Below are 24241 nucleotides of genomic sequence, written 5' to 3'. Positions count from 1 at the left end.
AAACCAGGGCTTGCTGCTTACCGTGCTTGGATTGCAGAGAGGATTAAGTGCCACACCTCTAACTGATGCAAACCCTGATCAGTGAGTATGTGGTGTGTGTCCATACTGTGGCCAGGAAAATGGTGGTAATCCACTTGCACATTTTATGGTGAATTGTGCTGCTCACCATGCCCCTTGTGATAAATTTCCAAGACCTGCTATCCACCTAGAAAGGGCCCGTACCCACTCTTGTCAGTTGTCTAATGACCATCTAGTGACTATCCTCCTTGGGGCAGGAGAGGTAATTGGGATTTCTTTGGGGTCGAAGTGGTGAGAAGATGACCTGCCTGGTGATGGAAGTTCAGAGCCAAATAATCCACTATGATAGACATGGTAATCTGATACTTGAACTACACAGGTCTGCAGTACTTCAAGGCATTGCTGATTGACCAGCCATCCTGGCTCACGAATGAGGTCACTGTGGGCTGAGACTCTTCCCGCTTTGTGTTACTATCCCAATAGGTAGGGTGTTCCTACCTCGAAAAGTAGCAGGAAGTACCTAACCTTCGTACTGCTACCCTGTGCCCAAGCTCTCTGGACTTTGGTAAGTGTGGTGTGTCCCTACAGGGAGAAAGTATGCACTCCATATCAGAGAAACAAAAGACCTAGCTGTGTAGATATCTCAGTAGATTGGTTAGAGGCTACTAAACAAGGTGATGGGTTTATGTGCATGTCAAAGACTCTGGTGATCAAAAAATTAAATGTTTTCGAGCAGTAACGCAAATAATAAGTTGACACTTTTTCACTTTCAGTATTTCTTGGATAAACTTATAAAAAAGGACAGGGTTATTTTAATGCAAAAATATTGCTGCAGTTCCTTAGGGGTCAAATGCAGGTCACAGCGTATGACCAACTCAGCCACCGACAAGAAACGTGGACTACAACTCCCAGGGTACATTTCAAAGACATGCCCAATAACCAGTTTAAATCAACACAGCTAAAAATCATCCTGTCACTTTACTGGTGCTGAACTCACAGCATGGCAGGAGACATCAGCTAGCGGATCCCTGCACCGTTTATATTAGCAACAAATATTAAAAAAAACCTGACATCGTGCAAGTTACCTTAAAGAAGAAATTCAATTCGCGATGGAAAACGGTGCTCACTTTTTTGAAGGCACCGAAAAGCTGCTTGAGGTGTGGTTTTCTCGGAAGGATGAAAGTAAAGGATCGGGAGATCTTCGCACCATCCCCAGGTACGATCTGGGGAAATGAACCAGCGATGGGAAGGGCAGCAGGAATCCACTTGGGAATATCTATTTATATATATATGCACATAGAGCACTTGGATAAAAGACATAGAATAATCGCTTTGCAATATTAAAAGGAACTTGGTTTACTAGTGTGCCTGGTCGGCGTTGTACGTGAAACAAATGGGGGGGGGGGGGGGGTGAGGAGGAGGTTAAAGGAGATTGAAATGACGGCTTAGAGATCTAAGATTAATAGAGAGAAATAAACCATCCTTTTGCATCGTAGCGCAATTTTATCATGGAAATAAAATAAACCATAATAAACTTTTATTTGTAATTGGCATCACGCATTTGTACAGCTTTAGACAAAACTAACCCCTTAATCTGATACTTACACAGCTGTGGCTCACATTGTTTCTCCTTTAAAAAATAGTGTGATATACATTCACACTGTTTTTCTGAAAATTAAAATTTAAAAAGAAAAGTTTGAAGAGTTTACTAAAAATAGGAGGCATTATAGTAAAAAAAATACACCTCCAGTCTGATGTCAAAACTTTTTTGTTGTGCTTATTAGTGTGCTCAAATATTCCTCTATCCAAACCCCATATGGACAAAAATCAATTTCTTGGTCATTTCGAGGCTTCTTTTTTTTAAGAGGAAAGCCTTTTATTGATAGCCCTGATAATAGGTTGTGGCTGGTGTGCAGAGTAACTGGTGGTGAAACAGTGGTTCCAAACCTGAGACTTGTTTCCTGAAATTTTTGTCCCAAACAATTCATCACCTTCACCAACATTGTTTAAATGTCACTTTGAGGAAACGCTCTTATTTTTCTGACTGTTTGGGTTGGCGTTCACGTGTTTATTTTCTTTAAATAACCTCACAGCTTTTACAATCTGTACATTTTCACTTGCAACCACTGAAACATTAAGTTGTGGCCCAGCGAATGGGGACGAGTGGACAAAATGATCGATTGGATATTTATTTTACTACAATCCTATAAGATTGCTTTTTGCAGGAGACAAACTACATGGTGTTTGGAGTAGAAGTGTATTTGTGTGCATGCATGTGATAAGTTTGGTTGGTGCAGTACATTTTCAGGAGGGCTGGAGGATTAAAAGAAAGTGCAATCGCTGAATTATTAAATACTTGTAATATAAAACAATACGTCAGCTTCTGGATGTCAAAGTTTTTCAATATATTGTAAGATCAAAGTATGATGATCATGGGTCATGATTTTTAAATGGTGTGAAAATGGAAATATCCATTTAAATAAATCTATTTATATCCAAATCTAGTAAAAGCAGATTATTTGATATAATCACATCTCAACCTATTGCAGAAAACAGGACTGCACTGTTATATCTATAAAGGGTAATGTCAAGCAGTCTGTCTGTGGTAATATCTGTGTATGAGGACGCTCTTGTTGCAAACACACTGACTATTAATATTAATATCAAGTCCCCTGGCAGACTCATAAAAAATACAATACAGATTGTCAATCGACCATTTTCTATCAGTATATTTGAAACACAATCACTGTGCATGGTCATAATTAGGAACAAAGCGTATTGTCCCAATGAATTTACAGAAAGAGTTATCCAGGCATCACATATTTCAGAGGCAAGATTGTGGTTGTGACATTCAGCTTGCTGTGAGAAAGTCAGAACGTCTGGCTCTGCAGTATCTGCTTCATGGTAACATGCCCGAAGCTGATAGAGCTATTCTGGGAAAGCATGTTAAACACTAACATCAGCTTCGAGAAGACATCATCAGTAATATTTTGTTACAAATTTACTAGAATGATTTTGAAGCTAAGTCCCAATTATACATATTCCAGCAGTGAATATGTGACTGTGCTGCATGATAGAAATGAACATTTTTTTCAAAATCAACTATTATTTTGTTTTGAGATTCTTCAGACTTCCCTTTTTTTTGCGTAAGTCAATCATATTATCAATACTGTATCAGTTTTAAAATGTGAACCCTTTGTTAATAATATCTTAATAGTAAGCACTACAATTGGTCTCAGTGCCTCTGAGTTAGGGAGAGGAAAACATGTGCCAAAGTTTCCATTCCTGATCACTATCCAGTGAGCAGAGCTGGAAAGGGTCAGTGTGTAGATGCTAGCCAGGGACAGAAGCAGGCTTGGTGGCGATGCCCATCCTCCTTCCTCGCTAGTTAGAATACGCTCAACACTCAACTGGTGAACTTATAGATGAAGAAGAGCCAGTGGGGTGCTGTACAGGAGGGAAATGAGTTATTGCCTTCAGGAGAGTCAATGAAGAAAGGGGAGAATGAAAAAAAAACTTGGGTACACTGTGGGAGTAGATCATGCAGTAAGTCACAAAACACATGTCTACTTTTTAATGAAATCACAAATAGTTAAACATTCAAGTAAACATGGCAGATAATAATTTTAGTGTAAATGGAATCCATTTTTAAAAACCAGTCTTCCTTTTCTCCCTCCTATTTTCATCAAGTATTTGCTGTTTTAGGAAACATTTAACACAGATGGGAAAAAGAAAAGGTAACCCACAGTTGCCTTGACAACAGACCAATCACACTGGCAGTGTATACCAATGATAAGCAGATGTGCTCCAAGGGTATTCATGCAGCTTATGTTACCCACATGTGTCTGCTCCCTTTTTAGTTCCAGCATATTCAGAGCATTCCCTGAGGAACTCTAAAACTGGGAATATTTGGAGAAATGGGAATATTTATCATTCATCATTGCTGCTTGATGATGCAATATGTCATTCTATGTCATAATTAAACAAGAACACAATAACACTTATTCAATGTTGCTAAGCAAATTATATGATATCTTTTAAATTTATTTTGACTGGTTCACTCATTGCATATTAGGGTGAATACTGATGTAAACTGATGGCAACATATAACATTTTATTTTGGAGTGGGCCAGAAATCACAATTATCTGAAACTTACTCCAATTTTTTTTGATCTAGCACATTGCTGAATTTCATTGTTGTGGATGATTATATATTACAACACACCACTACAGACACAATGTTTGACAATATTAGTGCAGCAGTAAGTCCTTTCGGGCCCTCTCTAAAAACAGTTACTGTGACTGGTAGTCGCAATGAAAATGATACTAAAGCTTTTTGTCAGTAACTGCTGCCATCTTTTGTATAAAATAGATTTGAATGGGACAAGCTGCTGAAAAATGTGCATTGTTTGATTGTCAGTGTGACAAGAACAGACTGGCAAGATGCCTATGTGCTCAGGTAAGTGACAGCTATGGGACATAATACACATATGATTGTAGGACTGTTTTAGGACCCGTTGCTTGGCTCATTCTTATTCTGAGTGTGATTGAAGAAAAAGCTAGCTGGGGCTCGTTTTACATTCATTTTTGTTTAAAAGAAAAGACAAGTTGATCAGCAGTTTTAAAATTGTAGGATACATATTTTAATTTTGACAAAGTTCTTTTAATTTACTAACTTATATGCACATTTTAATGAACATATCTTATTCAAGACAAAACATATGAAAAGTCCTCATAAGCTGCAGACATATGTGAATGTGGGGTACTTATGAGAGTTGCTTGCTCTGTTCATTAAATTATAATGTGGAGATGCCGGTGATGGACTGGGGTTGACAATTGTAAACAATTTTACAACACCAAGTTATAGTCCAGCAATTTTATTTTAAATTCACAAGCTTTCGGAGATTTTCTCCTTCCTCAGGCAAATGTTTCAAACATTTGCAAACATTTGCCTGAGGAAGGAGAAAATCTCCGAAAGCTTGTGAATTTAAAATAAAATTGCTGGACTATAACTTGGTGTTGTAAAATTGTTTACATTAAATTATAATGGGAAGACAGAAATTCAGGACAGTTTCCAGGAGTTAAAGGTAAAGATATTGAGGGTTTGTGCAATAGAATGAATTGCCTGACCTTCCTTTTGGCCTTCAGAGGCCATTGTAACTTCCTGTTATGATGAGAACTGAGTGAATAATGGTGAAAGATTGCCTTAAGGTTCACAGGAGGAATGTAGGGTGTTGTATTCGCTTCAGGCATTGTTTGTGCACCTAAGACAGTTCTATAACAGGAAAGGCAAATTTATACCATTTGCAACTTGAAAACTGAAGTCACTATTTATTTTACGAATCTAGGCTGCATTCTGCAGATGTGGAGGAAATAGAGGCTCAATATGTATTCTGTTTATACCCGATTTTTATAACTAAAATCTTGTGTGAATGTGCATAACATATTAAATATGTAGGGTAGCACGTTAAATGTCCATAGCACAAAACAACAAGAATAATATTTTTCTAATTGACTCAAATAACCATCTATTAAATTAAGGACGTAGAAAAAATCCTGATTGGCCCAACATGCATATTGGATGCAGAGGCTATGTGTGATTATTATGGACTGCTCAACCATTTGTTGATTCCCTGCTTTAGGAATACTAAGTTCCTTTCCCTGCCTCCCCGTAAAAGAAATCAAGGACTATTATAAATCAGTTTGCTCAATTGCTGTACGTATTATTGATCCAGTTCTTTTTTTGAAGACACCAGTTCATCCCCAAAAAACTGCGTTCTCTAACAATATTTCACAGATCCACTACCCAGTGGAAAGAAAATGGGTTTTCTAATCTTAACCTTGCTCAAGGCTTGGGAATTTTGTACTTGTGTTCTCTAGCGCTGTGTTCATTGTTCAAACTTGGTTACTCATTTCTGCCCTTCGTTATTTTGAAGACCTGAATCATGTTTCCCTTCAGCTAAAGTAAGTTTAATCAGTTAAGTCTTTCAATGCAACTTAACCAGGAGATTCACTGAAATGTAGCTCAAGAAAGCTACCAATCAGGAACAAGGATCCCACTCAAAACCAATTGGTTTAATCTTAATCACTCAATTTTTTCTAAAGGTATCATTGTGGTTGTAGCAGCTACCATGTAATAAACCAATCACATCACTTCATTTATTTTTTCAAACTGGTTTTAGTTGCCATCTTGATTCCTGATTCAGCTGCAAAAATAGCATTTCTCAGAGTAAATGAATAAGAAATTAAATAATTCTACTCCACTCCAATAAATACACCTACAAAAACAGCCACTGCAGGTCAAAAATACCTCTAAGACGTTTCCCCTGCCCATCTTGCTGCAGCTTATAGTTTGAGTTCTGCTGCATTTCCCAGGTTCCATCGTATATCTGGGCTTTCCCTGAATAAAAATGTACAATCAAGTAATGGACTCCCAGTGTCAATGTGTATCTCATTCTGATAGATTACCACTCCCTGAATTGTTTCAGTTAACGTTACCTCTTTCTCCTCGGTCTAATACTGTGCTGGACAGGTATGGCAGGGCATACAAAGGGGAAATTGTGGCTCTCACTGTGAATGATAAGTTTTAGTGTAAATTATTTTCAAAAAATTTAGGCTTTAAAGACACAGTCCAATTTTCTGATCGGACAAAAAAAACTTCTCACACATATAGCTTTCGATATGGAACTCAGAACCAGGAAAAGTGTTCTTTCTCAGAACACTTCCTATTGCATTTAATCACATCCACAGCGGTACTGAACAGTAATCTGAAGGTCCAGAATTTAACATTCTGTAGCCCACTCTCCCCTTTTGCTGTGCTGCATTCCCATTCCGCTTTCTCCACTGTGCTCAGCTCATCCCCCCCTCCCCTTCCCGCTGTGCACCACTTCCTGGTTAGGATGGGACCACACTAATCATCACAACTACATTCCAGACCCCAGACTGCCTGTGAGTAATGCCATGGGAGATCAGTTGATTAACAATTAAAATGATTTAGGTAAGTGAGGAAAAGATGGACATAATGTTGCATCATGTGCTTTAGTTCCAGTGCACCTAGAGGGAGTACGGGTGCTAATTAGGTTTTGGTTGTGTGATGTGGGCTTAGCATGTTTGTGCTCTAAACATTTTCTTCAAATCAATAAATATAGTTGCAGCAATTAGACTGTGATGTGATGTAAGTCCATGAAAAATTCATTGAAATTACAGTCACATGCAGCATAAATTTAGCTTTTGCATTAAAAAAAATTATCGAGAAATCAATGAAGTTTGAATCATGGATTGAATCAGTGCCCACTTCCCGGATAACTGAAACTAATTCCTTGGAAAAGGCAGCCACGTCTGCAGACTGATGAGCTTTTCCCAGTGTTGGTGGGCACTCAAGTGGGCAACAAATTTTGCTGTGTGTCATTAATAGATAATCATTTTTGTTCTTTTTTTCTGTTGAAGTCATTGACAGAAGATTTTTTTTTTAAAAACTGCTAAAGTAAGTGAATAAATAAAAATTTAATTAGTTGCACCATGTTGCTATTTTTCAATAAGCCATAGTTAGCATTTTAGCAATTGCAAATAAAATTGAAGAACCAGACAGAACTTTAGCCAAATGAATCCATACTAATTAAAGCTGCAGATTTTAACCCTATTTGTGTAATGCCGAGCCATCTTCAGATAGAGGAAATGAAGAATAAAGAAAAAAATACTGAATGAAAAGAGGGATGGAGGATGCATTTAGAAAAGTTCAAAATTAAATACAAGAAAAGTGAAAAAGAATAGCAACATGGTAATGTTTTGGACAGAAGACCATTGGCCCATCTAGCCTACCCTTCCAACAACCTGCTCGCCACTCCCATCGTTTCTTCACTGTGATTCCGGACCTACTAGCCCTTTCCAATAGGAAATGATCAAGTCCTTATTAAAAATTTGCCATAGTTTCCTGCGAAATTCTACCATCCTCTCTGATAATTTGTTCCACAATTCTGTTACCATAAAAAAATGCTTCCCCGATTAACTGTTTTCTTTTGAAACCTTTAACTTTCACTTTCCAACATTTTATTTGTTTTCTTCACCACATGTGAACTGAACAGACAATTTCAACAATTACCGCCAGATCTCTTTCCTGCTGTTACCTTAAGCTCTTTGCCGTTTAATATGTAATCCATATTCTCACTTCTTCTACCTAATTTCATGACTTTATACTTATCTGTGTTAAATTCCATTTGCTATCTCTCGGTTCATTAACCTAGCCGATCCAGATTCCTTTGGGCTACCACACAGTGATGAGCATCAATTTGGTGTCATCCACAAACTTGGGCACCTTGGACAATATTCTGTACTCCAAGTCATGTATAAAAATTCTGGAAGAGTTTTCTAAATGTTTTATTTTCCTATAACTATCTGTGCCCAATGTCACAATACCTTATCCAGTCTACCATTGTGCATAAATAAGAAAGACCCAAAAGGCTATTTTACACCTGTTGTACGAACATCTGTGTGCAGGAATAAATGGTCTCAGGCTTACTTGAATTTGGGACAACCATCTCTCCCTAGCATTGAAAGAAAGGAAGAAATTGCATTGATATAACGCTTTTCATGATCTCAGGACATCCCATAGCGCTTCACAGCCAATTAAGTTCTTTTTTTTGAAGTGTAATCACTATTGTGATGTGGGGAAATGCAGCAATGCCAATTTGTGCACAGCAAAGTCCCACAAACACCAATGAGACAAATGACTGGATAATCTGTTTTAGTAATGTTGGTTGAGGGATAAAGGTTGGCCGGGGCACAGGAAGAGCTCTCCCGCTCTACTTCAAAAAGTGCTATGGAATCTTTTAAGTCTCCCCGAGAGGACGGACAGAGCCTCGGTTTAATGTCTCATCTGAAAGACGGTACCTCTGACAGTGCACTGATGTGTCTCTGAGCTGGGACTTCATCCCTCAACCCTTGGTACAACTAAACCAAGGCTGAAAGTCAGAAAAGGCTGAAAAATGACTTAAGATATCTATTCTCGGCATTGCCAAATAGAAGTGAAGAAATATTTTGATACAGTGCTTTAAGTAATAGAATTTACTTCTACTGCTATTCATGTAGTCAAATTGAATTCTGTAAAAGTGTTTTGTAAACCTTTTTTGTTTATCAAACACTCAATATGGAAATGTAAATCAGGAATCTGAATACATTTTTACCAGTGCTTTGTTCCAAAAAACTAGTAAATATTTTATTCTTATTAAGGTGATTGATACATTTTTTTCATAAATGATAGTTTCCATTAAATTTTAACTGAGGGTCAAACTCTAACGATGGCAGTTTTATACTGTCTTTGTCTTGTGATGTGCTGAGCCTTCACCATCACAGTCTGGAATATAAGCGATATTGTCACGGCTGCTTTACGAGCAGAAAACTCCTGTAAACATCTTCATCATGTTTGTGTTTTTTATGTATATAATGTGGCATCCAAAAGCAACATTATAAATATGTGGGACTTCACATAATGACAGTGCATGTTACTTGCTGAAATACATGGACATTTACAAACTTTGTTTTCTTTCAGCAGGTTTAGGATGGCTATTAACACACAGAAATGCAAATACATAGTCCTCTAAAACCTCCTGATAGAAAAGTCCCTCCCCCACGTTAGCATTTCTACTTTGTTGTGTACTTTAACAGCAATAGCAAGCACAGTGATATCACTTGTTGACAAAAATCTCTTCAAAGCAATTAATAGCTCCCAGGTGAGTAAAAAGCATCCATTTTAAAAGAAAGAAGAAAGAAAGACTTGCATTTATACAGCCTCAGGACGTCTCAAAATGCTTTACAGCCAGTGAAGTACTTTTCAAGTGTAGTCACTGTTGTAATGTAGGAAATGTTTTAAAACACACTTTAATGCTGAAAAAGTTAAAATAAGTTATTGTTTGATCTCTTAATGAAGCCCTGAAAAGTGTTTTATCAAAGCTTTGTTTGCCAAATACTGCAACATCACATTAGGAGTAAATGAAATACATCTTTACATCACAGAAGTAGCAAGTTGTGCTTGACACCTTGGTGCCCAAAATGACAAGCCACCATTTTTGCTATTCTCCCATTCCAGCAGTGAAGAGTGAGTCTCTTTAAATCGAAGTTTCTTGAAATTTCTCTTAATAAACACGTTTAATTGAAGAATTCTGTAAACCGAGTCCAATAAAGATGCAATCATTTATACACATGCAATGATTTGAACAATGCACTTAAAGAAATATGAAAACCTGCAATCAGAAACGAATGAAAGTAGATTCTTTTCCTGTGGGACGCATAAAAATGAATGTTGAAAGTCATTATAGTCCAACTGCTGATAGAATTTTAAAAGATCTTTATTTTTAATGAAAACAAGTTCAGATTCCAGCACAACTTCACCGTGCAAACCAGAAAACATATTTTGGCTCTAAAATTTGTTCCAGCCCTGTGACCACTTCATATTCATAATAATTTGTTTCACTTTGATTCGTTGATAAAATGATTATTTTCATTATCATTTATTGTCAATAAAAATACAACAATTTTATTTTGTCTTCAAATGGTTGTGAATGTACTTAACATCTGAACAGGCGAGGAAGATTAAAGATCAGAAGCCTAGGACCTGAAATGTCCATGACAAAAAATTAACACTAGAATATTGACTTAGCTGTATAAAAATAAAGTTATGTAGGTTCAATATATTGTGGGTATTTTTGTCAAAACTCTTCAGCTACTCCACAGAAGTACCTAATTATTTTTGACATTTCTGATATTGATTGCCAGCTTTGTGTAGGGATAGTGCAGTCAGGAAGCTGAAGAATAAAAAAATAACATCAGATGAAATGGAGCACAAGATGGAACATGAACATAACATAAGGCGGGTCATCAACTGTTTGTTAAGGGGACTTGTTGCAGGATGATTCGCAAGGCAACAGTCAAAGGAATGAAGTGCCAGAAGTCAGTGGAAGAGTAAAGCAACACCGAATAAGATATCACAGAGTCTTTAACAAAAGTGAAAATGCTCTATAGCTTTTGTAGAGTGGTCTTACCCCTTTTGTATTTGTGCACCACTATAAATATTTCACTTGCTAACTTTCAAACATGCTAAAATCAGAAAATCACTTCAAACATGTTCTACCATTCCTCACATATATCAAAATGGACTTGCACTGGGCTCATATGGACATTAAATGTCATCTCCAGAAAAGGAAGGAGCAGGGTAATTTCTTTCGTGTTGGTGAAATTCATGCTCATCAAAGTGAAGGATTTTAGCATGGTGAACTTAAACACTTTCTCATTTTAGGAAACCAGTGTCAGCATCTAAATTAACAGATCAGGGATAATATGGTTTGGTGCAGAGTAAAGCTTTGTTTATCCTGCCCTAATAAATTGTCTCAGTCCCAATCTTAAAAAGAGCACCTCCTGCTGCACTAATGTGACATTTTCCATTTCCCACCAGTCATCCTATAGCCTCTCTGAGTGGGGTTTCCAAATTAGGGGTAGGTTTGACTGTGGGCCCATCCACACTTGAAACTGGGCATTACAATTTGGGCTTTCTCCCATGACATTCTTCTCATGTTTACAGCTGGATGACAGTCTCCATAAACAGACCAAGTCCTTTATCAATCAAACCAATGTCTTTATTCTCTGCTGTGTATGGGTTAGCATAGCCCTGGTCTAACAATTAATTCCAACTTGTAATAAATCACTTATTGGACAATATGTGGAATGCCCACCATGTTCTGACACCTCAGAAGGTGGAAAATACCACACTGCTAGATCCCTGTGTACAGACGAACAGATTTATTTACAGATAAAATACACAGAAGCAAAAAGATTGTCAAGACATTCATACAATACAATAACCATCCTTACACTATATACAAACTGAAGTGTAAGCTTTTTTAAAAAAGAAAGACAGTATCTGTGATTCTTACAACTCGTCTCAGCAAGAACAAACATGTTCCCACCAAGAGAAAGGGTGGGACTGCCAAATCTAGCGCCCCCTGGATGACAAGGAGCACACAGGGTAAGATACGGCAAAAAAGGGAAGCTTATGTCCGATATCGAGAGCTCAATACTGCAGAAAGCCAAGAGGAGTATAGAAAGTGCAGGGGTGAAATTAAAAAGGAAATTAGGAAAGCAAAGAGAGGGCATGAAAAAATACTGGCAAGTAAAGTCAAGGAAAACCCAAAGATATTTTATAAATACAAAAAGAGCAAGAGAATAACAAAGGAAAGAGTAGGGCCTATTAGAGATCAAAAAGGTAACCTATGTGTGGAGGCGGAAGATGTGGGTACAGTTCTTAATGAATACTTTGCAACTTCACAAAAGGGGAGACGCTGCAGAGACTATAGTTAAGGAGGAGGAGTGTGAAATATTGGATGGGATAAACATAGTGAGAGAGGAAGTATTAAGGGGTCTAGCATCTTTGAAAGCAGACAAATCACCAGGGCCAGATGAAATGTATCCCAGGCTGTTAAGAGAAGCAAGGGAAAAAATAGCAGAGGCTCTGACCATCATTTTCCAATCCTCCCTGGCTACAGGCGTGGTGCCGGAGGATTGGAGGACTGCTAATGTTGTACCGTTGTTTAAAAAGGGAGAAAGGGAAAGACTGAGTAATTATAGGCCAGTCAGTCTAACCTCGGTGATGGGCAAATTATTGGAATCAATTCTGAGGGACAGAATAAATCATCATTTAGAAAGGCATGGGTTAATCAAGGACAGTCAGCGTGGATTTGTTAAGGGAAGGTCATGTCTCACTAAATTGACTGAATGTTTTGAGGAGGTAACAAGGAGAGTCGATGAGGGTAACGCGTTTGATATAGTCTGTATGGATTTTAGCAAGGTTCCAAATGGCAGACTGGTCAAAAAAGTAAAAGCCCATGGGATACAAGGGAAAGTGGCAAGTTGGATCCAAAATTGGTTCAGTGGCAGGAAGCAAAGGGTAATAGTGAACAGGTGTTTTTGTGACTGGAAGGCTGTTTCCAGTGGGGTTCTGCAGGGCTCAGTACTTGGTCCCTTGCTTTTTGTGGTATATATTGATTTGGACTTGAATGTAGGGGACATGATCAAGAAGTTTGCAGATGATACAAAAATTGGCCGCGTGGTTGATAGTGAGGAGGAAAGCTGTAGACAGCAGGAAGATATCAGTGGACTGGTCAGGTGGGCAGAAAAGTGGCAAATGGAATTCAATCCAGAGAAGTGTGAGGTAATGCATTTGGAGAGGGCAATCAAGGCAAGGGAATACACAATAAATGGGAGGATACTGAGAGGTGTAGAGGAACAGAGGGACCTTGGAGTCCACGTGCACAGATCCCTGAAGGTAGCAGGACAGGTGGATAAGGTGGTCAAAAAGACATACGGGATACTTTCCTTTATTAGCCGAGGCATAGAATATAAGAGCAGGGAGGTTATGCTAGAACTGTATAAAACACTGGTTAGGCCACAGCTTGAGTACTGCGTACAGTTCTGGTCACCACATTACAGGAAAGATGAGATTGCACCAGAGAGGGTACAAAGAAGATTTACGAGGATGTTGCCAGGGCTAGAGAATTTCAGCAATGAGGTAAGATTGGATAGGCTGGGGTTGTTTTCTTTGGAACAAAGGAGGCTGAGCATAGATTTAATTGAGGCATGTAAAATTATGAGGGGCCTAGATAGAGTGGATAGGGAGGACCTATTTCCCTTGGCAGAGGGGTCAGTGACCAGGGGCATAGATTTAAAGTAATTGGTAGAAGGATTAGACGGGAGCTGAGGAGAAATTTTTTCACCCAGAGGGTGGTGGGGGTCTGGAACTCACTGCCTTAAAGTGTGGTAGAGGAAGAAACCCTCAACTCATTTAAAGTACTTGGATGTGCACTTGAAGTGCCGTAACCTACATGGCTACGGACCAAGTGCTGGAAAGTGGGATTAAGCTGGATAGCTCTTTTTCGGCTGGCGCAGACATGATGGGCCGAATGGCCTCCTTCTGTGCTGTAACTTTCTGTGATTCTATGATCACAGATACATCACAGAAGGTGGCCATTCGACCCATCGAGCCTGTGCCGGTTCTTTGGTAGAGCTATCCAATTAGCCCCAATCCCTTGCTCTTTCCCCAGAGCCCTGTAAATTTTTTCCCTTCAATTATTTATCTAATTCCCTTTTGAAAGTTACTATTGAATCTGCTTCCACCACCCTTTCAGGCAGCGCATTCCAGATCATAACAACTTGCTGCATAAAAAAATGCTTCCTTACCTCGCCTCTGGTTCTTTGCTAACCACCTTAAATCTGTGTCCGCTGGTTACTGACCCTTCTGCCACTGGAAACAGTTTCTCTTTATTTACTCTTATCAAACCCCTTCATGATTTTGAACACCTCTATCAAATCTCCTCTTAACCTTATCTGCCCTAAGGAGAACAACTCCAGCTTCTCCAGTCTGTCCACATAACTGAAGTCCCTCATCCCTGATACCATTCTAGTACATTTCTTCTGCACCCTCTGTAAGGCCTTGACATCCTTCCTAAAGTGTGGTGCTCAGAATTGAACTCAAAACTCCAGCTGAGGTCTAACCAGTGTTTTATAAAGATTTTGCATAATTTCCCTGCTTTTATACTCATTGCCTCTATTAATAAAGCCAAGGATCCCATCTGCTTTTTTTAAACAGCCTTCTCAACTTGTCCTGCCACCTCTAAAGATTTGTGTACATACACCCCCAGGTCTCTCTGTTCCTGCACCCCCTTTAAAATTGTACTGTTTAGATTATGTTGCCTCTCCTCATTCTTTGTACCAAAATGCATCACTTCACACTTCTCTGCGTTAAATTTCATCTGCCATGTGTCTGCCTATGTCCTTCTGAAGTCTGTTACTATCCTCCACATTGTTTTACTACATTTCCAAGTTTCGTGTTATCTGCAAACTTTGAAATTATATCCTCTTTACCCAAGTCCAGGTCATTAATATATATCAAAAAGAACAGTGGTCCTAATACTGACCCCTGGGGAACACCACTGTATACTTCCACCCAGTCTGAAAAACAACTGCTCACCACTACTCGCTGCTTTCTGCTCCTTAGCACTTTTGTATCCACGCTGCCACTGTCTCTTTAATCTCATGGGCTTTAATTTTGTTTACAAGTCTATTATGTGGTACTTTATCAAATACCTTTTGAAAGTCCAGAGACACAACATCAACCGCACTATCCTCATCAGCCTTCTCCGTTACTTCATCAAAGAACTCAATCAAGTTGGTCAATTACGATTTTCCTTTAACAAATTATTGCTGACTTCCATTTGTAAGCCCATACTTTTCAAAGTGCCAATTAATTTTGTCCCGGATTATTGTCTCTAAAAGTTTCCCCACCATCAACGTTGGTTGACCAACCTATAATTGCCGGGTTTATCCCTCTCCCCCTTTTTGAAAAGGGGTGTAACATTTGCAATCCTCCAGTTCTCTGGCACCGCCCTCATATCTAAGAAGGATTGGAAGATTGTGGCCAGAGCCTTTGCAATTTCAATCCTTACTTCCCTCAGTAACCTATGATGCATCCCATCTGGACCGGGTGACTTTTTTTGCTATGAGTGCTGCCAACCTTTTAAGTACCTCCTCTTTATTTTTATCCTATCCAATATCACTACTACCTCCTCCTTTACTGCTACATTGGCAGCATCCTCTTCTCTAGTGAAGACAGATGCAAAGTATTCATTTAGTGCCTCTACCATACCCACTGCCTCCACAAGAAGATCTCCATTTTCGGCCCTAATCGGCCCCATCCTTCTTTTTACTATCCTTTTACTATTTATATGTTTATAAAAGACTTTTGGGTTCCCCTTTATGTTAACTGCTAATCTATTCTCATACTCTCTCTTTGCCCCTTTTATTCCCTTTTTTAGACCTCCGCTGTACTTTCTGTATTTAGCTGGTTCTCTAATGTATTATAAACCTTACATTCGTGATAAGCTTCCTTTTTCTGTTTCATTTTAATCTCTATATCTTTAGTCATCCAGGGAGCTCTAGCTTTGGATGCCCTTCCTTTCCCCCTCGTGGGGATGTGTCAACTTTGTACCTGAACCATCTCCTCCTTGAAGGCCTCCAACGTTTAATTACTGTTTTGCCTACCAATTTTTCATTCCAATCCACCAGGACAAGATCCCTTTTTAACTCCCTGAAATTAGCCCTCCTTCAGTTAAGTATTTTTACCCTTGATTGTCCTTTGTCCTTTTCCATAACTATTCTAAATCTAATGATATCATGATCGCAGTTCCCCAAATGCTCCCCCACTGAAACATGCTCCACTTGTCCCACTGTATTCCCCAGAACTAGATCCAGCACTGCTTCCTTCCTCGTTGGTCTGGAAACACACTGATCCCTCTTTGCCTTTTACACTGTTACTATCCCAGTCTATATTGGGATAATTATCACTACTCTATAGTTCTTGCGTCTTTCAGTAATTGGCCTGCAAAATTGCTCCTCTATCTCCTTCCCACTATTTGGTGGCCTATAGTATACACCCAGTAGCGTAATAGCCCCTCTATTATTCCTTAATACATACTAAAGTACTTACAGTCTTTGATGTAAATACACAAGGTCATTTCTTGCAGAGCTCCTTTTGCCCTTTCATATAAATAAGTGGAAAATTGAAGATCACAAGAAAGTCCCTGGATTATGAGGATATTTTTTCTTTGAGGTAGATGCAATCCATTTAAGATTGCCTTTAACAGACAGGATCCGAGCAGACTTGCATTGCGGTCAACAATGTGTTAATGATGCAGAAAATGTGTTTCTCAGTGGTGTTTACACCTTCAGCTAACCTCTGCCTTTACCACCAGACCCAAACTGGAAATTACATTTTCAGATTACTGTCACCAAGACAAATTCACAAAGGTAGCCCAGCAGGGGATCCCTTGTACACAGAGAGTGGGCAGTGTTTTGGCCACCTAGGTATCATTATGAAACAACAACAAAACTACATTCAGGACAGGCATTCACATTGTTTACATTATCAGTGGCTAATTGCAGCCAGTCACTGGTATTGGACATCCACAGACTTACTTTGTAACAGACAAACAGAAATTTCATACAGACCTACCAGTGCCACAGCTGGGTGATGCCATTTTTAATATGGAATCGCCCTAATCATTAAAAACCATATAAAAGACAGAAATTCCTAGTTTTGTCACACAGAGTTCAAACTATTGAGTGATTTCTACAAAAGGGTTCATAGAAATCACTCAATCACTTGTACTTCATTGGCTGTGAAGCACTTTGGGATGTCCTGAGGTCATGAAAGATGACATATGAATGCAAGTTCCCTATTCTTTCTCTGCAATGTGGGCAGTTGTATAAAATAAAAAAATACTGCATGGTAATCAAAGGCAGCAAATCTCATCTCAGATTACTTTAACACTGCAAATTAATTTATTTAATCCACAGTTTACAAACCTTTTTCTGTGGGAGCCTCTTGTAAATATTGATATGCTCCTGGGGATCGCCTGCAAATATTGACACACTCCTGGGGACTCCTACCTTAATTTCCAAAAAGACAACGCCAGCTACTCAAAAGAAAACTCTGGTGTCATTGCAGAAAATGTTTTTTTTTAAAAGGAGTATACAGGGTTAGAAATAAGATCCTGATAAATCAGCAAATACAGAAAAATGCAGTCAACTTACAGATCCCCTGTGATTCCCCTCATGGATCCTGTTTGATAACCTATACTTCTAAGCATTCTATTTTTGTTAATGCCACAAACTCTCAGAATCTAAAGTAAAATAAAACTGTATCTAATATTATCCCCTCAGTCAGACCCCTTGGTTAGTGCGGGTGAATGATAAAAAGCAATAACACAAGAAGCCATGTTGTTGCTGTGTTTGACTGAAAACAACTGAGCTCTTCAGTAATAAAAGAAATGCACCAAATTTGTGAGAACTTCTGTGCTTTGGGGTGCGGGGGAATAATTACGCTCTGTATGTATAGTGACATTGTAATCATGTTTTTGAATATAGTTACAACGTCACTATATACAAGCAGCATGACCATTTCTTCTCCCAGGAGAACTTGATCTTAGGCTGACTCCCTCTCCCTGACAGCTATCAAAGCATTCAGCATATATGGACTCAATACAAGTGGACCACACTATGTGTCACGTGATTCACAACTGACACTCTCCAATTGGTGTTTCCAGATCCCATTTTATCACTGGTGGAATCAACCAATGCCCACTTTTATAGAACAAACATATATGTCCATACTGTGCTGCACCTTTTCTAATCACCAAATGGAAATAAATAAATATGTGCTAATGCTGTTTCTAACGTAATTAAAGGTCATTATAGTTTATACCAGTGGTACACAACTTTTCTGGCCTCTGCAGCTGCAATGGAATATCGGTGGCCAAAGACATAATGCATTCTGATCAAACACACGTACCAAAATTGAGCAATGCTGACATTTAAAATGTTGCTACCCTACATTAAAATACTGTGTAGACAGTGCTGTACTCCGAGTCTTCTCACATCACGTGTCTAAGCTGCAGTTATAAAGTGTTACTGGTCTGAGACAGAGCTCTGCTCCCAGCCAATACATTTTTAATGTTTTGGGGAGTGCCCACTTGCTCAAAATATTAAAACAGATTCTAACTAAGTTAATACATTGCCCCAGAGGTACAACAAACCAGCCAAGTACTTTTTTACATCCAACCTGACACTGCACTGAAGATATACTCGATACGCTGTTGAGCCGAAATGGTGTGAGACAGACTTCCCAATGGGATTTGACGCCACTGTATTCCATAGTCAGATCAGGACTAGCCTATGGAATTATACTTTTACATCAGTGTGAGATCTGCAAATACCACCTCTGTCAAGGAGCCTATAATCTGTAAGACCCCGAAAATTCTATGGCAGAGTACAAAAACAAATATCATGGAAATATAACTACAAATGGAACATAAAGATGTTGCTGATGATTCTACACTGTTGAACCTCATAGGGACAATAAGGTACACCGGTAAACAGTAAGCATTGCATTTATCTATATGTGCAGAAATAATAGGTCAAGAACCACTTGCTGCTGTGCAGGAGGCCCTAATAATGGCCCTGAATCAGGGATTTGGCAACATGATAAAAAGATTTAATTACAACGTCACTACTGCTTTGAAGAAAAAACATATGAGAAACAGAAAACAGAGAGTAGGGAATTAGTTACCTGAATAAATCGGTTACTGAAGCTCTACATTTGTACATACTGTTTCAGTAACTTGTATACATGTGAACTGACTATGGTTTTATAAGCGCATGTCAGTGAAATAAAATAAAATAAAAAGTTTTTTTTTAAATAAAGAAAATGACACATCAGGCTGGATGAAATGAATCAACAAGACTGAGTTGGCTCCTTGATCTTGAATTGTACTATTGCACATTACAATTCAATCATATTAATCAAAGTAACTACACAAACTGCTGATTTAAATCGCCAACATGCAACTTTTTCAACATTTCCCCCCACATCCAGTCCTGCCTCTATGCAACCATCTCTCTTTCCCAAAGGTTAATGCCACTTCTTTCTCTAAATCTACTGCTGCCCATTCTTGATCCAGCTGGTATCAAAAATCATTAGCAATGCCACGTTATTGTGCTGTGCCAGAGGAGCAGTAGGACGCAGGTTCATACACTCAGTTCCCCATACAGTGAGCTCTTGATCTGAGTCGTGCAATCCATAAAGACACCGACACAAGCCAGATGATTCCCCACAGGAAGGAAATTAAAACCAGAAGGTGAGTTACCCCAAACCACAGGGACTTTTGTGCATCTCCTAATGGCTGTGAGAGAGAGCCTGAGAGTAGGTTAACTGGCTGCTCTTGGACCAGAGAACAGTGTGTGTGGAAATCAAATAAGGGACGGAGAAAGAAAAAATACAAAATCACTTAAAGGGAAAAATTAGCAGTCAGTCACATCTGCACATACATCATTGAGGAGGTCGACATTTTTGTTCTCATTAACCTGAAAATCTAATACAGAAAATTCACTGTACTATTTAATTTCACCTTTTCTCTTTAGCATACCTATGGGGCATCACTGCTTTAAGTATTGGAAGATTTTTAAAAAATTCAGCAAGTGTTGCATTACACAATGAATCTGCCTTGGTTTCTGCTTTAACATCAAAATACCTTACAAGTTTCAATAAGTTTTAATTTGATCACAATCAAAGTGAATATAGCAGGTTTGTCGCTGCAGTTAGCACAGTCATTGGGCTGCACTTCAATAGAAATGGGATCAAATCTAGCCTTGGGAAATGAAATAAATGTCTGTGAAGCATTAAAATTGAATTGCTTTTTGACCGTCTCAACTTACTCTCTTATGGGCAATCGTCCAGAGCATAAAACGGCCTCGCACCTGGCACGTGGATTTTACATTTTTAATCACAGACAGACCCCAAGCTGAGTGTGTGCAGAATGGCTAGGCCATCTGGTACGGCAGGAGGTACACCTAGAGTTGTTGCTGACCATTTCTGGATCTAACAAAGTGAATCCCCCATGAAGGTGACTTCTCCTGTAACTGAAAACTGAAAGGAGGGCTGCAAGGAAATGATATTAACAGGAAAAAACAAAGGCACGGAAATAATGCCGAGAAACTACCCCATTTGCCTGAAACTCCCTTCCCTGCTACTTTAGTGGAGACAGCAACCTGTTTAAAATAAATGGGTTAACTCTTGTTAAAATACTAAAAAGAGAGGTATTTTAGATGGATGTGTTAAGCAGTCATACATTAGTACCCCACGGTGCAATTTCAGAGTACTTCAAAGTATTTAATCCTTTTCCCATTAGCCAGTCCAAATCTGGTTGGCTAATTTCCATCAAAAATAAGAATTTCAGTAATCATTGAAAGTGTTAACAATAGCATATTGGAACATTAATGCATGGAATTAAAGAGTGGTGGGATGCTAATTACGCTTTGACTTCCCAAGTACTGGGGTTGTAATCTTAGTCTCTCATTATGGAGAGACACTGAGTGGAGGCAGGCACATCCTTACAGGAAAGGAGGGAAATTTGCCAGGAAAGCCATTTCAGGTCACTCTCAATCATCTCCTCACAGCATATTCAGAGCAACGCCAGAAAAAGGAGGGAGACACAAGGGCCCTTGCTCTCAAATTTAAAATCCAGTAATTCTGAAATTACATTATGGGGCATTAATGTACATGCGCCAAACACATTTATCTGAAATTTCTCTCCCCGCTGTTTTAGTGGAGCCGTTATCCTGTTTAAAATAAATGGTTGACACCCCTGCCAAAATAGAGATGAGAGGAATTTCAGATGGATGCACCAAGTGTTCATATGCCAGTGTCTCACAGTATGATTCCAGGGCTGGTGTTACTAGCAGAAGTGTTCAGCCAGGTATATGTTCCTTTGTTTGCTAATGTTAGCAAAAAAGTGGGCATGAATATGAATCCAATTTCTGACTTTTTTGCTAAAATTAATAAATAGAGGAAATTATACCCGTCAAAGTAAACTACAAGCGATCCATGGAAAGTCAAACACTTTAGACTTTGCTTTTATCATACATTTCTACTATATCAGCCATGTCTTTTTTCCAGGGTAAATTCATTCTTATTCTATGTGGTTTCTTGACAGTGAGAGCAGCATGTTTGTCTCTAAGAGACGTTACATTTTGAAGACATGTGGTACCACTCTCTTACTGCAAGCAATGGGACCCCTTCTGGAACTGGTGCAAAAATACTGTGGCTTTGACACCATTGAGGTAGGGAATAACCGGAGATATTTCAGTTTGTAATCCTCATCACACCAAGGAAGAACACAATTCAAAATGAAAGGGATAATTACTGGGCAGCACCAATGATAGGAGGCTGAACTCTTATTCAGGAAGTCTGTGTTTCCACTTAGACTGTTAAACAAGCTCAACCAGCCTCGACAGAACATAGGAAAGCATTGAATGAGAAATGGCAATTCAGCCCTTCGAGCCTGCTTGTCTCACAGACAATGTACAATCCACTCTATCTTAGAGTCTATCGAACTCATATAAGCAACTCTAAAATATTCATCTATCCTCACGTCTCTACCATTCAATCCAGTTCCTATGCTCCTGCCCCACAGTATAGGAACCATAGATGGAGTGCCCCCAAGGACAATATTATCAGGAGTTCCAAACCCATGTCCTCTCCATCACAAACACCGCCTACTCCCACCTCTGTAGTATCACCAGCCTCTGCAACTAACTCAGCCCATCTGTCACTGAAATCGTCATCCATACCTTTGTCACCTCCAGACTCGACTTTTCCAATGATCCACTGGCTGGCCTCCTCTCCTCCACCCTCCATAACCTTTGGTAAATCCAAAACTCTGCTGCCGGTATCCTATCCCAAACTAAATCCTGTTTACCCATTGCCCCTGCCCTCGCTGATCTACATTGGTTCCGAGTTCCCTCATTGTCTCAAATTTAAAATTCTCATCCTCATGTTTAAATCCCTTTATGGTTTTCCTCCTCCTTATCTCTGTAACCCCCTCTTACTCTGATACAATTCCTTTAGAATTGGCTCTTCACATGTATGCCAATTATACCAGAGCATCTTTAAAAATGCCATGTTTACTGAGCAAAACAACTGACTTCAGGCCCTGAAAGTACAGCACACTTGGAATTCCAAAAATATTGTCAGATATTTTCCAAGTAGTATAATTTATAGAAAATGTTTACTGTAAGCCTGCCCTTCTGGTGAAAGAGTGCTGTACGTCAGGACAGAAACATGAACCTGTACTTATTTTAGTAGCCAATGCAATTTTTTTTATCCTTCTGGTTGCATTTTTAGTTATGGTTGTAATATACAACTACATTATTTCAATACAGTCTTTACATCAGAGATCAGCACTTGTGGTTTGGACATAGGGGAATAAGACAGAGAAAGGACATAGAAGTAGTTCTTATAGTCGCGATGTCCAGCGCGTATTATTATTATTATTGTATATATATATAATAATTTATGTAAAACATAAATAGGACTTTGAAGTATGGCAAAAAACAAACCAGCAGCTTATTTGAAAAAATATGAAATTGAAGACTGAATTTTTAATTGATTAAAAAAAGAGGAACGCTGAAAAACTGATGTGAAAATGAGAAATACGTAACACGAGTCAGCAACTCAGGCAGAAATTTTTATAGGTGACTGCTTTGGGTGTAAACCAAAGACCTGAAAAGTTAAATAATTTTGGTCTTTCAGATGCAGGCTGACCTGCTGTGTATTTGCAGCATTTTCTGTTTTTATTACTCAATTAATGCAAAGTTTTGAATCAATTTGCTCTTTTGCTTAAATGTTGTTTCATGTTGTCCTGGTGGGGGAAGAGAAGGAGCAGGACAATCATCAAGCTGAAGACATCTCCCACCCTGCTAACCAACAGAGATGGGATAGAATTGATCTGACTATCTTGTTCTCTGAGCAGAAAATAGCAGAACAATGAAAATGGGGATATAATGACAGAAGAAAGATTAGACAATTAGAAAAGAAAGAAGCAACCGACAAGCAGCACATGGCAGAAATAATTTATGTTTGCACTTTCTCTCTCCAGGATATCTTTTACTCTCGCAAAAACTTTATAAAACCAACAAGCCAGGACTACCCTCATAGGAGCTTTGAGGAAGAAGTAGAATTTTTAGACAAATTGTTTCCAAGTAAGTTGAAATAAGATTCTTGATTTTGCACCTATATTTTAAACTGACTGAAATCTATAATTACATTTTTGTTACCATTTCAGATGGTGTGGCCTACTGTATGGGACGTATTCATTCAGATTGCTGGTATGTTAAACTGAGAATTTTTTTCTGTCAAGTACAGGGTAGCTTCTAGAATCATAGAATGGTTACAGCACAGAAGGAGGCTATTCGGCCTATCGAACCCGTGCCGGCTCTTTGTAAGAGCAGTCCAGTTAGTCCTATTCTCCTGCTGTTTCCCCGTGGCCCTGCAAATATTTTCCCTTCAAGTATTTATCCAATTTCTTTTTGAAAGCCACGATTGAATCTGCTTCCACCACCCTTTCAGGCAGTGCATTCCAGGTCATAACTACTCGCTGCGTAAAAAAGTTTTTCCTCATGTTGCCTTTGGTTCTTTTGCCAATCACCTTAAATCTGTGTCCTCTGGCTCTCAACCCTTCCGCTAATGGGAGCAGTTTCTCTTTATTTATTTAAACCCTTCAGGATTTTGAACACTTCTATCAAACCTCCTCTTAACCTTCTCTGCTCTAAGGAGAACAACCTCAGCTTC

The 24241-nt window shown here is 38.9% G+C and overlaps 1 protein-coding gene across 2 annotated transcripts in view; it reads left to right on the top strand.

The window, feature by feature from the left end:
• The first annotated feature begins 1012 nt into the window (after positions 1–1012).
• The window catches only part of LOC137342852 (S-adenosylmethionine decarboxylase proenzyme-like), a 55682-nt gene continuing 32453 nt past the window's right edge, over positions 1013–24241 (top strand). The window contains exons 1-5 of one of the 2 annotated variants that reach the window (XM_068007034.1): positions 1013–1234; positions 4391–4477; positions 21606–21732; positions 23550–23652; positions 23736–23778. In XM_068007034.1, the coding sequence (XP_067863135.1) occupies positions 1128–1234; positions 4391–4477; positions 21606–21732; positions 23550–23652; positions 23736–23778 (467 nt within the window). In that variant the 5' untranslated portion in view covers positions 1013–1127. The remainder of the gene's footprint in view (positions 1235–4390; positions 4478–21605; positions 21733–23549; positions 23653–23735; positions 23779–24241) is intronic. The other variant, XM_068007035.1, reaches the window with a different exon arrangement.

The sequence above is a fragment of the Heptranchias perlo genome, chromosome 26, assembly GCF_035084215.1.
Source record: "Heptranchias perlo isolate sHepPer1 chromosome 26, sHepPer1.hap1, whole genome shotgun sequence".
NCBI lineage: Eukaryota > Metazoa > Chordata > Chondrichthyes > Hexanchiformes > Hexanchidae > Heptranchias > Heptranchias perlo.
Note: the sequence above shows the minus strand (reverse complement) of the source record. Positions and strands in the feature narration are given on the sequence as shown.